Consider the following 17443-nt stretch of genomic DNA (forward strand, 5'->3'; position numbering starts at 1 on the left):
GAAGAAAGGTTCAGTACACTTAGGTCATAGTAAATGCACTACTGTGGTCGAATTCAGTGATGATGGAAAGTCATCCTTCAAAGCTATCAGTCATTCCTACTTTGTGTGTGGTCATACCGCATACATTCGTCTACCTCCAGATTGGGATGGTACCTGTTACATTGCATTCCTTTTGCCACCCGTTTTTCTAGCTCCTTCTGATTACCACAGAAATAGCAATCTAGTAAAGAATAGACCCAGAAGAGATGCCCCCCTTGTCGACTACACAGAAACGGCATGGGAACAGTACACTGATTTTAATAAAGGATTCTTTTTCTTCTTAGGCCCTGTCCAGAATAGTAAATTAATACGCAGATTAACTAGAACACTTGAAGCTGTAGTAAATGAGACTACCTCCGCCTTAGGAAACTTAACAGAGGAGCAGTCCGCTATGCGGGTTGTTGTCCTTCAGAATCGTCTTGTAATTGACGTCATCTTGGCAGATAGAGGTGGAGCCTGTAAGGTCATCGGGTCAAGCTGCTGTGTTTTCATTCCACAGAATGCACCATCTGTATATCAAGCTATCACCCGTCTTCATAAAATTGCAAATCAGATACATCAGAATCCAGGCACCTGGACTTGGTCCGGTTGGTTCTGGACAACGTTAACAGCTTGGGGATGGAAGATCCTATCCTTCCTAGGCATTGGCCTAGTCCTAGTATTCAGTTGCTGCCTATGCCTACAGTGTGGGCCAGCGATCTGTGGACTGTGTGCCACTTCTTGCATTGAACATCCCAGTTTTCACTCAAAACGTAACCGAAAGAAAGAAGAACAAATGATGTTACAAGAACAGACTGATCGATTCATGAGGATCGATATTTCATGAAGGGTCCGTAGGGAACAAGGAGGGAATGAGGAAAATTAAATTTTGGCCATGTTGTGTTCCCTAGCGCGTACCCCACCGACTCCATGTACCAGCTTAAAGTGCATGTAACTTCCCTCCTGTGCCAGTTATGAAGACGCAAATACATTTGCGTCCACCGTCAACTTGTCCTCTTTCAGAAGCACCATGAATGGATTATATAGTCCGTTCCTAAGTATGCTATGCCAACGTCTTTTTGTAGTACACTTTTCACTTTTTCCTGCTCTAGCCAGAGTAGGCCCTGAATTCCTGCCATCTGAACCTCTTTTGTGGCTCCTGGCTCTGCCCAGGCTACCTCCGTACTCATGAACTATGTCCTATATTCAGCGCGGCCCCTCGCGCTCAGCTCAAGCCTGCTTTCTGCCAAGACTGACTATAACCTTCGAGTTATCTGCTTCGCTCCCCGAGAATACATTCCTGCCTACTAGATCCTGTAAACATCCTCTCCAGCTGCAGAGCCAAAGGGCCGACCTGTCTTAATGCAAGTAATTCATAGCCTCCGTTGCCATGCTTCCATGGAAGGCCCCGTGCCCCCACGCTTCACATGTAGACACTCAGGCGCTCATACACGCATTCACAGTTAGCATAGAATAGCTTCTGCCCTAGAGACCTTTCCGCCCAGATAGTATAGTTCCTAAACATCAGATATCAGATATGATAGAAGTACAAGTTGATCTGACATGCCAGACTTCTGTCTCTTCCCGTCAGTGTAAATGTCAAGACCCCTGCACCCTGTCAGTCACACGTCATACAGCTGCGCGCGCATCCAAGCTTCCGATTTCTGCTGACATTGCAACATTCTGTTAGCACCACCCCTTGGTGCCACCCACTTGCGTCACCTATCAGTGACGTTTCTAGCACACACCTCTAGTTCACGCCTAGTTTACGCCTCTTGATGATGTATTGGTACCACGTGTATACTGTTATCTTGTCTTCTCTCAGCTGTTACGCCTCTCACATTGAAACTTATGATGTAAATCAAGTATATAAGCTATGTAATATCAATAAACGAGAGCGCGCTCATCTATCCCTTCTGACACCCCTGTGGTGGTCAGAACATGATATCCTGATTCCTTTATGAGGAATAAAACCCTTAGAAACTCTAACACCACGGACTCTGTTTTCTTTCCTTCTGATTGAGTTATTATTGATTAAGTACTTACCTGCATAGAAATTAAGAGAGTAAATTAATTATTTACGTCAGGCTGGTGGAGCCTTTATGTGATTCTAATCAGTTTTGAGTGTAACGATCACTTGAGGGCGGCATTTGCACATTGTGCAGCTCGTCTCCAACTGGCTGGTGGAGCCTGCCAGAGATACAAATTTTGTATCAGACAACAGGAGTAAAATCTATAAACCACGTTGAGATTTGGGTAGGTACGTGAGAGAAACAACAGTATCTCAAGTGGTATCATTAGGTGGAACAGTTAGACACGTATGTACAATACATTACATGAAAGAAAGGGAGACTCAGTTTGTTTTTTAGGTGCACAAGGCATCAAATATTTGGAAGGGGAAAAAAGAAAAAATAAGTAATACAGTTGTGACAGCACTCTAGGCAAGAAATTGCGTGAACAACCCGAATTGGACCTGGTGCTCAATTGTGTAAGTGACACAAGGGGAGGTGACGCAAGTGACATTGTGTTATCAGCGAAAAACAGCGCAAGGTGCAATTGTGGGCAAGTATATACAGTGAATATGGTGGTTCAAGTCAATGATTTACAAGGTATTTTGAATGATTGGTAACAGTTTCTGTTGAACCACAAGAGGGGTGCGCCATCAGTTGCACTGACAGGTCGACGATGTTTCGATCTGATTATTTAGGATCATCTTCAGGACCTGGTTGAAAGTTTAGACAGGGCTGTACAAGGAGGGAAAGGAAAAGGGATGAGGGAGGGGATACAAATTGTAGTCCAGACCACAACCACCTGGTGTAGGTCTACTATCCACCACTGGATTTTCCCACCCACCCAACAGGACCTCCCGGCCTGTTCATCCCTGTGGCTGTCTAAGTTTGCCTATCATAAAAATAATTGGTTTGTCGCACAGCAAAGTTCTGTATTAAGGTCAACACACAAAAGTAATAAGTTTATCAATGTTTGTGAGGTTTGCAGCCCAGGTGGCGTCTCTTGTCAAGGACGGCCAGTTAGTCAACAAAAGAATGTGCCACCAATGTCTATTGGAGGCATCCCTTGGCGCTCCACTCTAAGAGAGTTCAAATTGCTTCAAAATAAAGATCCATGCAACGTTTTGAATTCGTATATTGTATTCAACACATCAAAAAAAAAATTTTTTTTTAATCTTTTTTTAATCCATCAACATCCGTTTGTTTCAAATATTAAATTCATTGAGCGGTATTTCAATAACACAAATCACAGTCCAATGAATTTCGGGCTGTATGCCCTTCATCCGGGACAATAGGAAAAAGGTTTTCGCGCCAGATAGGAAGGAGAACCCGTTTACGAACATCGTATGAACGCGTCCAGCGTTTAATAAAATTTTGTTTAACATTGAGAGCTTCAAGAATAACACCTATTGTCTCGGATGACGCAGAATTAGTTGCGCTCTGACCTTGGGTCGAAACGTCGACGTTGTAACCTGACTAGTCCATGCAGCTTCCCTGACTTAATCATAAAAATCATACAGGGGACATATATTTATGCTCAAAACAATGGACAGTTCATCATAACCCCCTTTTTATGTCATCCATGTATTATATGTACAGCACTTTTTTCACCGATCACCACAAGTCACTTTTCTTGCACTTCAATCACCTTATTGTTGTGTATTGCGTTGTTTTATTGACAGCCTTTTGCAAATAATATGTATTCATACAATACAAATTTCAGTTTTTGACTATAAATCGCTGGTCTTTGTGGTGTGTTCTAAATATTGAAGGTTGAACCTGTATATCACTTGTCTGTAATATTGGTTATTACTAAAGTGAACAGTCTTACAGTATTTTATACTTTGTACAAAAGAAATAGCCTCTCTCCCGACAGAACCACTCCTCTTATATTGAAGATGTGGTGGGGGCAGGGGTCGGAGGGTGAGCCGGAGTGGATGGTGTTCATGATTTTGATGGTGTCTTCGTGGTTGGCCAGGAGAGTAGAGGGTCGATGTGCTTGCGTGATGGCGTTTGTTGTCGCTGTCTGGGTGTCGAAACTGTTGTTGTCAATGCGTTCTTTGAAGATATCATTTGCAATGTAGATTTCTTGTTTGATTTCTTTACAATGTAGATTTCTTGTTTGATTTCTTTACAATGTAGATTTCTTGTTTGATTTCTTTACAATGTAGATTTCTTGAAGACATGTGAGCGCATAAAAAGAGCAAGAGTGGCAGGAGAGCAGCACAGTAGATAACATGGCCTCTGGCATGAGTCAGAAGGAATTGTACGAGAAGTTCTTTGATCCACGAAAGTTTCTCCAGACGTACTTAGTACAAGACTGTGAATATGTGGACGATACTATGAATCAACTGTTTCCTGCTTACCTGAGGATCTTTTCATCAGGTAAGTACTATTAGTGTTACTCCTCACCAACTCACCCACAGGTAATAGATATTATATTGATCCATTTACAAGAGCTTTATTGACGAAGATAATTGGTATTGTTAAATTGGGTCGTTTCCAAACCTAAAAATACTTTAGTACTGAAGGGCCCAGGCTTTTATGTTTGGATTAGATCTTTCATTTTGCAAACAAATTATTTTCTTGTCTGTCTTCTCTCCTGAACACAGTTTGTCACACTGACTGTAGGGCTTAGCTCTGAATCATGCAGGGGTAACGTGTGCTGAATGTGACCATTGTTTCAAATCCTTAATACCATTACATCTTTCTCATGGGATTTACCCATCAGCCCTTGTGCACACTCCAGGGTTCATTTCTGTCTAAATTAAGTTCAGAACTACATCCACATAGACAGCACAGGAGAGAGTAGTTTGCTATGACATATATAGCATGTGTTGACACCTGTTTGACTCTTTTTCAATCCAGAATACTTCATGCTACTTTAGAGGCATCAGTCAGAAACCAATCCTCTGTAACCCAGACCCTTTGTGAATGGACAGTATTCCCTTGACATAAAGAGAGACATGTTTTCAAGGGGCGATCAGTTACAGACCTGCAGAAAGAACTGCTACTCCTGGGGAGGCTCTAGATTTGTAGTTTTGGCACAGGAGTCTGCCCCCAGGCCCTATTTATTTATCCACTATTTCAAGGATTTAAGATTTGCAAAGAGGGACATGTCATAGAAACGTCGAAGCCTTTTCTGTGAGCCCTGGAGCAGTCAGTGGTAGCAGGGCTGTTTCCTGTGCCCGAGTCCTGGGCTGACAGTAGTTACAGGTCAGTTTCCTGTGAGGGCCATTGGGCAATCAGTGGTTACAGGCCTGTTTTCTGTGTGCGTTTTGGGGCACTCAGTGGCATTCAGGCCAGTAGCAAGTGTGAGTTCAGGGGCAGTCAGTCGTTACAGGGCAGTATACTGTGTGGTCATATGACAGTCAGTGGCTACAGAGCTGTTTTCTGTGTTTTGGTCCTGGGGCAGTTAGTGGTTGCATGATGGTATACTGTGTGGGTCCTAGGACAGCCAGTAGTTACAGGGCAGTATTCTGTATGCATCCTGGGACAGTCAGTGGTTACAGGGCTGTTTCCTGTGTGGGTTGCAGAGCAGTCAGTGGTTACAGGTCAGTATCCTGTGTGGTCCTGGGCAGTCATTGGTTACAGGTCTGTTTCTTTAGTGGCTCCTAGGACAGTCGATGGTAATAGGGCAGTATCCTGTGTGAGTCCTGGGGTAGTAAGTCGTTAGAGGGAAGTGTCCAGTGTGAATACTGTGTTTTATCACCGGTGTCCGACGACCATTACACCGATGAACTGCACTTGAATAGCCTGGTCTCTCCCTTTTGGCTCTTGTCTCACCAAGGGTGCTGAGGGTGGAGAGCTTGAGAAGTTTAGAGTTCAACAGGACAAGATACCACTCAACAAACCTACTGTCAGTTTCAAAAAAGTAAATATTTTATGTGACATGACAAGAATAAGAGGGCATTCTCCAAGCTTCTCAGTACTAAATAATCATTCATGAGAGGTGCTCAGAAAGGTGGACAGCCGGACAGACAGACATACAATCTAAAGAGCCACATCTTCAGTTTTCCAAAAATGTAGTAGTTTGGACTCCTTATATTACTGACGTGGAAAGGAGTGCTGAGGTTAGGCGGTGGCCACAGAGATAACTCTGCTTCCTAACCCGGGCATCTGCTGAGGAGGGGTGACCAGAAGGGATTGACCCTCTGAGCCCAAGCACTTGACTCTGTCAGCCAGAAATGATAGGGTGTTTGACAAGACTATGAAGCAGGTGGGGTGACCGAGGCAGTTTATTAACTTTGGAAATAACGTCACCCCTTCTGGTTTTCACTGTGGATTTATAACTTGATGTGACTGTTTCGGTCTTGTGTTGCACCTGTAAATGTCTTTATGCTCAATACAGAAGTTGAAGCATCCTTTGATATCCCTGCAGTACACTAAAGTGTTAATGTTTCTCTGAGCAGGTGCGGTGGAAGGGGGCTCTCTGATTTACGTTTCCGCCGGCCCCTTCATCCATTACATCCTCCCAGCCTGTGAGTATTTCACTGAGATCACCTTTGCCTGCTTGAATGACAAGTCCATGGAAGAGCTACAGAAATGGCTGAAGAATGACCCTGGTGCCATGGACTGCAGTCAAGAGATAAAGTTGTTTTGTGAACTTCAGGGCAGCAGGTAAGAATCCTATTCTGTGTGAGAACCAAACTCTTGTTGGTGTCTCATGTCACTTCTATAAATACCTGTGTTGCTAATTCACCTCACCCACCCCTACAGAGGACATTGTAGCCGGGATGCTGTGGTCTAGTTTGCTTAAAAAAAGATGCTCAGTGAAGATGGATATCTTGGTGATCACCTTTCTAGATTCGAAGAGTTTGGAGAGATGAGGTTGTGATGAGAACACTGTAACAAAGACTGTGGCTGGGGAATTATCGGTGCTATCAACTGGTCAAAAGAGATGTGCCCAGTCGAAGGTCTATGGTCAGCTCTGGCAGTGGACAGCTGAAGGCCAGAAACAGTTCCTGGATGGCGGAAAGACTGTCAAAAGTACTCACTGCCTGTGACAATTGTGAATGTTTGACATCTCCATGGAATCTGTGATATTGACAGCAATTTGTGATGGTTTGTGCAGTGTACTGTGCAGTACCTGACGAAGGGGCATTGGAACAAGATTCATGCACTGTACCTGTTCTCAGTGGATGATTAGTCTTAATGCACCTGCTGTGTTTGTGAATATGTGCCAGCACTTTGAGCCAGCTGTTAGAGTCCACCGGCATTCGGTCCTACCTTCACTGGCACTGCAAGCCTGCTGCTGAAGTCCACCTGCAGTGGGTTCTGTCTTCACTGGCACTGTGATCCAGCGGCTGAAGTCCACCTGCAGTGGGTTCTGTCTTCACTGGCACTGTGAGCCAGCGGCTGAAGTCCACCTGCAGTGGTTTCTGTCTTCACTGGCACTGTGATCCAGCGGCTGAAGCCCACCTGCAGTGGGTTCTGTCTTTGCTGGCACTTTGAGCCAGCTGCTGAAGTCCTCCTGCAGTGGGTTCTGTCTTTGCTGGCACTTTGAGCCAGCTGCTGAAGTCCTCCTGCAGTGGGTTCTGTCTTTGCTGGCACTTTGAGCCAGCTGCTTAAGTCCACCTGCAGTGGGTTCTGTCTTTGCTGGCACTTTGAGCCAGCTGCTGAAGTCCTCCTGCAGTGGGTTCTGTCTTTGCTGGCACTTTGAGCCAGCTGCTTAAGTCCACCTGCAGTGGGTTCTGTCTTTGCTGGCACTTTGAGCCAGCTGCTGAAGTCCTCCTGCAGTGGGTTCTGTCTTTGCTGGCACTGTGAGCCAGCGGCTGAAGTCCACCTGCAGTGGTTTCTGTCTTCACTGGCACTGTGAGCCAGCGGCTGAAGTCCACCTGCAGTGGTTTCTGTCTTCACTGGCACTGTGATCCAGCGGCTGAAGCCCACCTGCAGTGGGTTCTGTCTTTGCTGGCACTTTGAGCCAGCTGCTGAAGTCCTCCTGCAGTGGGTTCTGTCTTTGCTGGCACTTTGAGCCAGCTGCTTAAGTCCTCCTGCAGTGGGTTCTGTCTTTGCTGGCACTTTGAGCCAGCTGCTGAAGTCCTCCTAGAGTGGGTTCTGTCTTTGCTGGCACTTTGAGCCAGCTGCTGAAGTCCTCCTGCAGTGGGTTCTGTCTTTGCTGGCACGTTGACCCAGCTGCTGAAGTCCTCCTGCAGTGGGTTCTGTCTTTGCTGGCACGTTGACCCAGCTGCTGAAGTCTACCTGCAGTGGGTTCTGTCTTTGCTGGCACTTTGAGCCAGCTGCTGAAGTCCTCCTGCAGTGGGTTCTGTCTTTGCTGGCACTGTGATCCAGCTGCTGAAGCCCACCTGCAGTGGGTTCTGTCTTTGCTGGCACTTTGAGCCAGCTGCTGAAGCCCACCTGCAGTGGGTCCCATCTTTCCTGGCACTGTGATCCAGCTGCTGAAGCCCACCTGCAGTGGGTTCCGTCTTTGCTGGCACTTTGAGCCAGCTGCTGAAGTCCTCCTGCAGTGGGTTCTGTCTTTGCTGGCACTTTGAGCCAGCTGCTTAAGTCCACCTGCAGTGGGTTCTGTCTTTGCTGGCACTTTGAGCCAGCTGCTGAAGTCCTCCTGCAGTGGGTTCTGTCTTTGCTGGCACTTTGAGCCAGCTGCTAAAGTCCTCCTGCAGTGGGTTCTGTCTTTGCTGGCACTGTGATCCAGCTGCTGAAGCCCACCTGCAGTGGGTTCTGTCTTTGCTGGCACTTTGAGCCAGCTGCTGAAGTCCACCTACAGTGGGTTCTGTCTTTGCCGGCACTGTGAGCCAGCTGCTGAAGTCCTCCTGCAGTGGGTTCTGTCTTTGCTGGCACTTTGAGCCAGCTGCTTAAGTCCATCCGCAGTGGGTTCTGTCTTTCCTGGCACTTTGAGCCAGCTGCTGAAGTCCACCTACAGTGGGTTCTGTCTTTGCTGGCACTGTGAGCCAGCTGCTTAAGTCCACCTGCAGTGGGCTCTGTCTTTGCTGGCACTTTGAGCCAGCTGCTTAAGTCCACCTGCAGTGGGTTCTGTCTTTGCTGGCACTTTGAGCCAGCTGCTTAAGTCCACCTGCAGTGGGTTCTGTCTTTGCTGGCACTTTGAGCCAGCTGCTTAAGTCCACCTGCAGTGGGTTCTGTCTTTGCTGGCACTTTGAGCCAGCTGCTGAAGTCCTCCTGCAGTGGGTTCTGTCTTTGCTGGCACTGTGATCCAGCTGCTGAAGCCCACCTGCAGTGGGTTCTGTCTTTGCTGGCACTTTGAGCCAGCTGCTGAAGTCCACCTACAGTGGGTTCTGTCTTTGCCGGCACTGTGAGCCAGCTGCTGAAGTCCTCCTGCAGTGGGTTCTGTCTTTGCTGGCACTTTGAGCCAGCTGCTTAAGTCCATCCGCAGTGGGTTCTGTCTTTCCTGGCACTTTGAGCCAGCTGCTGAAGTCCACCTACAGTGGGTTCTGTCTTTGCTGTCACTGTGAGCCAGCTGCTTAAGTCCACCTACAGTGGGTTCTGTCTTTACTGGCACTGTGAGCCAGCTGCTTAAGTCCACCTACAGTGGGTTCTGTCTTTGCTGGCACTGTGAGCCAGCTGCTTAAGTCCTCCTGCAGTGAGTTCTGTCTTTGCTGGCACTTTGAGCCAGCTGCTTAAGTCCACCTGCAGTGGGTTCTGTCTTTGCTGGCACTTTGAGCCAGCTGCTGAAGTCCTCCTGCAGTGGGTTCTGTCTTTGCTGGCACTGTGAGCCAGCTGCTTAAGTCCTCCTGCAGTGAGTTCTGTCTTTGCTGGCACTTTGAGCCAGCTGCTTAAGTCCACCTGCAGTGGGTTCTGTCTTTGCTGGCACTTTGAGCCAGCTGGTGAAGCCCACCTGCAGTGGGTTCTGTCTTTGCTGGCACTTTGAGCCAGCTGCTGAAGTCCACCTACAGTGGGTTCTGTCTTTGCTGGCACTTTGAGCCAGCTGCTGAAGTCCACCTACAGTGGGTTCTGTCTTTGCCGGCACTGTGAGCCAGCTGCTGAAGTCCTCCTGCAGTGGGTTCTGTCTTTGCTGGCACTTTGAGCCAGCTGCTTAAGTCCACCTGCAGTGGGTTCTGTCTTTGCTGGCACTTTGAGCCAGCTGCTTAAGTCCACCTGCAGTGGGTTCTGTCTTTGCTGGCACTTTGAGCCAGCTGCTTAAGTCCACCTGCAGTGGGTTCTGTCTTTGCTGGCACTTTGAGCCAGCTGGTGAAGCCCACCTGCAGTGGGTTCTGTCTTTGCTGGCACTTTGAGCCAGCTGCTGAAGTCCACCTACAGTGGGTTCTGTCTTTGCTGGCACTTTGAGCCAGCTGCTGAAGTCCACCTACAGTGGGTTCTGTCTTTGCCGGCACTGTGAGCCAGCTGCTGAAGTCCTCCTGCAGTGGGTTCTGTCTTTGCTGGCACTTTGAGCCAGCTGCTTAAGTCCACCTGCAGTGGGTTCTGTCTTTGCTGGCACTTTGAGCCAGCTGCTTAAGTCCACCTGCAGTGGGTTCTGTCTTTGCTGGCACTTTGAGCCAGCTGCTTAAGTCCACCTGCAGTGGGTTCTGTCTTCGCTGGTACTCTGAGCCAGCTGCTGAAGTCTACTTGCAGTGGGTTCTGTCTTCGCTGGTACTCTGAGCCAGCTGCTGAAGTCTACTTGCAGTGGGTTCTGTCTTCACTGACACTGTGAGCCAGCTGCTGAAGTCCACCTGCGGTGGGTACTGTGTGCGCTGCACAGCGAGCCCATTACTGAAGTCCTCCTGTAGTGGCTTCCTTCTTCGCTGGCACTGCCATCCAGCCGCTGAAGTCAACCTGCAGTGGGTTCTGTCCTTGGTTTACTTTGCTATGACGTGTGTAGTCAGTTGAGTTCTACACTTTTCCCTGATGATGCCCCTTACCACCTCTGCTGGTGCACCTGTTCACAGAGTGGGCTTGATGTAGGCATTACCTGCCAGTGTTCCACACTCATTGCTTTTCATGTTTTCGGGGGTCAAGACCGATGAGACACCTTCATCATTATATATTATTATTATTGTTGTTCATCACTAGAGTGCTTAGTTATAGTAATGTGTTCAGTTTTTCTCCTCCCATTTCAATTCTATTTGTTTTCATATCCTCATCATCTGCTTTTACAGCATGATTTGCTAGTCTGATCTTACATTTATTTCAACTATTCCTCTTTCTATTTATTTATTAGGTCTGGTGTTCTGCCAGACTTCATCCATTAGTCTGCGGTTGTGTTGTTCACATTTTTCTTCCACACACTGAAGCTTGCATTAAGTAGTAATGCATCAATCTCCTTCAGCCATTGGCTGACTTCACTACGAGTTACGGGATGACACCCTTTCACAAGGAACACATCCGCACACAAAGCAATTCCATTCAGTGCCAGGGAGAAGTATGAGAATGTGTATTTATGTTTAATCCGAAAACCTTTTTTGCCCGTAGCAAGTGATTTAATTTAAATTGATAAGGGCCTGGCATATTCCCAAAGTATAAAGTTTTGCAAAAACAACGGCAAAGCAAGAAATGCCAGAAGGCTGGCGGACAACCACAGACAAATTTGTCTTGCTAATGCTCGTTTTTGGCGGTGGACTTCAGCCAGGTGAGGTGTGGTACTTAAAATTCTGGACCCGTGTTATAAACATCGTCGTATCATGATGATTTTGGTATCAGCAGACCGGAAATGGCGAGTATACTATATACAAGCATTTTCGCTGTGTTCGAGTGATGAGATCACCGATAAATCAGAGTTTCCGTCATGAACCCTCGGGTTCCATTTTGTGAACGGCAGCCATTTTGTGATTGCCCTCACATAGGCCAGTGACTAAGACCGAAAACGTATCTGAAGGACACGTACACCTTTGCTGACTCCTCTGTGACCTGGGCAAGCTGACTCCACCGCCTGAAGCCAAAACCTGTTCGGCCAGTTCCTTTCCCAGTGACCGAATGAGATTAGTATCAAGACCCAACATGTCATAAACCTTCCATCGCACACAAACCATGCCTAATCTTACATACACCTGTCCCTGTTTCACTCTTTATGACTTGCTTTACGAGGAGGAGGTGCCCGTTTTTATGAGGGGTCCGCCGATATCTGATGAAAATACTGGACCTTGCCGGGTAATTGATTATGGGTTGGACAAACTGAAATATGGGCTTGTCATCATGACTCTGCTTTTTCTTTGTAGTGAAAATATGTGAATGGTCAACTGTAAAATAAGGAATGTTGCCTAGAGCCGAATATTTTGTATAAAAGAAGAAGACTGGCTTTGTAAGTTTGAGCAGTCTCCTGAGAATATACACCGTGATGTACTTCTAGGATATCTGTTACTGGCTGCAGCCAATAAATTCAATCTTTGACTTCACCAAGAAGACTCTGTGTTTCTGTAGTCTGAAACAGGAAGGACTCAAAGTCTTTGTGTGTGTTCCCTGGCACCGCTGGGTTCTTAAAAACCCGGTACTTCAGTTGGCGCCCAACGTGGGCGATTTCAGCGGTACCGGTCCAAGCCAGAGGTTTGTGAGGAGCTTTGTGTTAAAATTCTGGAGGAAGGCCGCCACTTCATCGACCCCTGTATGTCGACGTGGTCCGAAAGTCTTTGCTGCGAGGTTCCCCACTTCCCGACGGCTACGAAGGACTGCTGCCCTGACTATCGCCCTGGTTTGGACCCTTGATGATTGGTAGAGCGAAACGATAGACGAGTCTTCTGGTGATGTCATCGATACCTCAGTTAAGTATGAGTGGAGCGTCTCCCAGTCCTTAGTTTGGTTCTTAGTTTTTGGGTATTCCAAGGGGATCTTTGATTTCTTGGGATCGTTTTGTTTGGAACTTGCAAGCGCCAAAACCGAGGGACTCGTGTATTCACGAGACTATCGTATTCGATAATCCTTCAAAGTTTGAAGCTAGACTAGTGAGCGAAGATGCCTGGTCTTAGCAGACTTGGAAATTTGTTTTGTTTTGGTTGTAGCAGGGATTCCCGATTGGAGGACCCGTGTCCGGTTCCTCCAGTTGGAACTCCAACATATGAGCTCTATGTGAAGCACGGCGTAGGCCCTATCACATATAATGAAGTATGGATCTGATACACCAGAAAAGATGGTGTTCTAAAATGGCCCCAATATAGTAGTTTTGAGACTGAAATTCTAGATAATTTGGAGGTTAAACTTTTTCAGAAGAAAGCCCGGCCGGCAATGTTTGACTCTTTCCGCCTATGGCGAAAGGAAGCCAAACAGAGGGAAATTAAATTAGCAAAAAGAAATAAGAGAGAAAAGAGTATCTCGATAATACAAGCCACTGCGCAGTTTAAAGATAATGAAGAGGAACAGGCGAATGAGCAGTTGCACAGGCAACGTAAAATGGCGATTGATAAATGTTATCCAGTCTTGCCACCTCTCCACCCAGATTCACGAGAATTTGAGAGGGATCCTTTAATGTCACACGTATTGTATTCGCCACCCCCCTATGCGCGGAGTGCTACAGCACCTCCGCAACCCTTTGCTATACAATGCCCAGCTGCACAACCCCCAGTTCTCCCACAGCCGCCAGCCCCTCTTCCGCTGGCTCCTATTCTTCAGGTGCAGCCTCCTCAAGGGCCACCGATCACACCTGCTCCATCTGTGCTTCCTACGACTTTGCCTATTGTACCGACTACTTCTCCTAATACCCCCTCTGCTACTGCCTCTGCCTCTGCCTTACCTCACCCTCGTTTTCCTCCCGTTCTTCCGTCAGTTTCTCCTTCTGTTCGACAGAGAATGGCGAACACTGTTACTAATCTTTTCTCTCCTTTCTTTGGGTCGCCTAATACGACCCCTAATACAGAACGAAGACAGTTGCGGAGTCGACTGCCTGACTATCGAGAGAGAGAATTACTGAATCGTCTAGCGCATTAATGGGTTGTCGATCCTATAAGATATGATGTAGAGTCTATCATGGATGTCTTCCGTCAATGGGAAGCATCGAATCAGAGATATGTTTTTGAGCAAATGTGTGTTTTTCTTTGTGAGGATTTGGAGGAAAATGATCTGGAATGCTATCCGCCTAAGTTGTGCCGTGTGCGGTTTGAGTTTTCAGAAGGTATGATTGTAGGTCCCGATGTTGAGGAAGCGGTTGCGACATTGTTATCGTATCGGAGTGAGGAGGGCACTTCTCGATCACTGCTTGAGCATGACGCATCCGGTAGGAAAAAGGCGCGACAGTATCCCATGAGAGAGGTTCCTCTGGTATGGAAGGAAGAAGTGGCCGCTGGTCCAGGTAATAATCCACCAGTTGTACCGGCTCACTTTCAGCGTGTTTGGGTACACGTTCCATGGAAGCGAACAGAGGTTCTGGCTCTTAAACAGACGTTACCTGACCCCCGTAAAAATCCTACTGGGTATTATAAGGAATTATCACAGACTGCAAGCTCATGCATTATGAATTTAGCCGATATAGACATGTTGTTCGGGAATGTTGTTCCACAGCCTTTATGGGGAAAGATTTGCCACGCCAATCATGATCAGGAGTTAGGTGATACATGGGTTAATATTGCTGCTGCCGATGACCGACAAGTTGGTGGTGCCAAACCCGAGCCTTTAATTGCGGAACTCCCTGGTAGAATAATTACTTATATGAAGACTTTAATGCCTGCGATACGCGTAAATTGGGATAAATCATCTGCGTGTAAACAGAAGAAAGACGAAACGGTGTCCGATTTCTTCACCAGGTTTGAAGAAACGTTTGTCGACCATAGCGGTCAAGATATGAGTACAGAAGGTGGTCAACGGTTGTTTGTTGACAAGTTTGTTCACAATTTGCTTCCCGAGTTGTGTAAGAAATTGAAAGATTCAGAGAGTTCTTGGGCAGTTTCCTCTTCAGCGCAAATACTGGCTACTGCACAGTATTACGAAAATAGAGATAAGGACGAGAAGGATAGAGCAGACAAGAAAACGAAAGAGTTGAAAACGAAGATTCTTTTACAGCAGGCGTATCCGCCTCGCAATAATCAGCGTGACTATCCGCAGCCTCAGCAGTTTCAGAGAAATTCGCCACGGTTTGAGTCTTCCCAACCACGTTTCCCTGTGGGCCCTAACCAGTGTGCATATTGTAAAGAAGAGGGTCATTTTAAGAGTAGCTGTCCTGCTTTGTTACAACGTACGAATGGTGTTTCAGGTGCAAGAGGTCGAGGTGTTCAACAAGCTCCTAGAGGTAGAGGACGTGGAAATTTCCCTCAGAACGCACGTTCCTTTCCGTCTCAGAATTCAATGAATAGTTTTGACCAGCAGAATAACGCGTCTGATAGGACGACTCAGTACTATGCTGACGATTACTATGCAGACGATGAGAACATGGAAGGTAATGATTGCTAGGACAGCCATAGACAAAGGGAGGGAGTTGTTTCAGTTCCAGTAGATCAGAATGGACCTTATGTTGAGGTGATTATATCAGGTGTGTCAGAGCCTTTTCTGTTGGATACTGGTGCTACAAAGAGTTCTATTATGCACTCCAAACTCCCTGGCACACCTTTGTCTGGTGAAATGAATGTTTCAGTAGGCTTTTCTCGCGCCCCGGTTAGGAATCCGATCTCTAGTCCTATGTCCCTTTCTGTTGGACCCTGTGAATTGGAAGCACCCCTTATTCTGACAACAGGTTGTGGTGAAAACTTGCTAGGATTGGATCTGTTGAAAAGATTGTATGCGACATTGTATTGTTCTCCTTCAGGAGTGCAACTTACACTAGGTAAGAAAGTGATCTCTCCAATGTATTTGTCAAAGGATGAACTTCCGTCAGAATTGTCTTCTCTCCCAGATATTCTTTGGGCTACTGGTCCTAATGATGTAGGTCTTTTGGAAATACCACCATATGTTGTGACATTGAAAGCCAATGTTAAAATGCCACGTATTCCCCAATACAAGACCTCTAACGAAGGTGAAAAGGCGTTGTTAGCGATCATTTATGAATTGATTGGGAAAGATGTAATTGAAGAGACAAGAGGCAATGTTTGTAATAGTCCTGTTTTGCCTGTTTTGAAGTGTACTGACCCTTCCCAGCCACCTGTGTACAGATTCGTGATCGATCTTAGAGAGGTCAATAAAATAGTTGTGCCACAATTTCCAGTTGTCCCTGATATCACTGCCCTCTTGACTATGATTCCAGCTTCAGCCACATGGTTCTTGGTGATTGATTTGAAGAATGCTTTCTTCAGCATCCCGGTTGCCGAGGAGAGCAGGGATATTTTTGGCTTCAGTTTAGGAGGCCGAAGCTTCCACTTCAAACGCGCTCCTCAAGGCTACTGTGAAAGTCCATCGATATATAGTCAGGCTTTAAAAACACAGCTTGATACGATTGTTTTACCTGATGGCGCTACTCTTATTCAGTACGTTGACGATTTGCTTGTTGCTACAGATACCAAGGAGATTTGTAAAGAAGCCACGTTGTCGTTGTTTCTTCATTTGTCTGATTTACATCACAAAGTGTCTCTTTCAAAATTACAATATTGTCGACAAGAATTGACCTACTTAGGTCACCTCTTATCGAAGGAGGGAAGGAAACTGACCCCAGAAAGAATTCAGGCAATCGCAAAATTGAGTGTGCCAAGAACACAGAGAGAAGTGCGTGCATTCTTGGGCATTACATCCTATTGCAGACAATAGCTACCAAATTTTTCTTTGCTGGCCAAACCTTTGGTAGCGTTAACTTGTAAAGATACACCGAATCCCATTCCTTGGTCTGAAGATTGTCAGAAAAGTTTTTCCGAATTACGTAATGCATTATGTTCGGCTCCTGTGTTGGGTACCCCCGACTACAGTAAGCCCTTTACGTTGTATGTCCACGAGAGAGAGGGATGTGCATTGTCAGTGTTGACACAGTCCTTTGGGGACAAGCAGCGTCCATGCGCGTATTTTTGGTCGACTTTGGATCCGGTAGCTAAAGCGTTGCCGAGTTGTTTGAGAGCGACGGCAGCAGCAGCTGTTTCTATTCGACAGTCTGCTGGTTTAGTGATGGATAACATGTTAGTCGTGATGGTTCCACATGCAGTGGACACATTGTTAAACAGAACCCAGACACAGCACTTAACTAGTGCTCGATTGTCGGGTTACGAGTTAACCTTGTTAGCAAGTCATGTGCACATCAAAAGATGAAGCACACTAAACCCAGCCACGTTGTTGCCGATTCCAGTTGAGACAGAGAATGCTGAAGAGCAGCATGATTGTTTCTTTAGAACTGAGGAAGAAACAAAAGGGAGAGTAGATCTAAGGAACACTCGTCTTACTGAATGTGATGGTACTTTATGGGTGGATGGTTCATGCTTAAAGCTTCCGAATGGTGACACGACTGCGGCATATGCTGTTACGACTTTGAAGCTGCACGCATTCCACACAATTCGGCGCGAGCAGTAGAACTGATTGCACTTACAAGAGAGTGTGTGTTAGCAAAAGGAAAGCGAGTGAATGTGTACACCGACAGTCAATATGCCTTCGGTGTGGCTCATAGTTTTGGACGT

General features: G+C 46.5%; 1 protein-coding gene across 1 annotated transcript in view; it reads left to right on the top strand.

Annotated features, from left to right (window-relative positions):
• Positions 1-4255: 4255 nt before the first annotated feature.
• Positions 4256-17443, top strand: part of LOC147662707 (nicotinamide N-methyltransferase-like) — a 74099-nt gene continuing 60911 nt past the window's right edge. Inside the window, exons 1-2 of the mRNA XM_086950958.1 lie at positions 4256-4412; positions 6440-6647. Of these exons, the coding sequence (XP_086807084.1) occupies positions 4265-4412; positions 6440-6647 (356 nt within the window). The 5' untranslated portion in view covers positions 4256-4264. The remainder of the gene's footprint in view (positions 4413-6439; positions 6648-17443) is intronic.

The sequence above is a fragment of the Lissotriton vulgaris genome, unplaced genomic scaffold, assembly GCF_964263255.1.
Source record: "Lissotriton vulgaris unplaced genomic scaffold, aLisVul1.2 SCAFFOLD_3354, whole genome shotgun sequence".
Classification (NCBI taxonomy): domain Eukaryota; kingdom Metazoa; phylum Chordata; class Amphibia; order Caudata; family Salamandridae; genus Lissotriton; species Lissotriton vulgaris.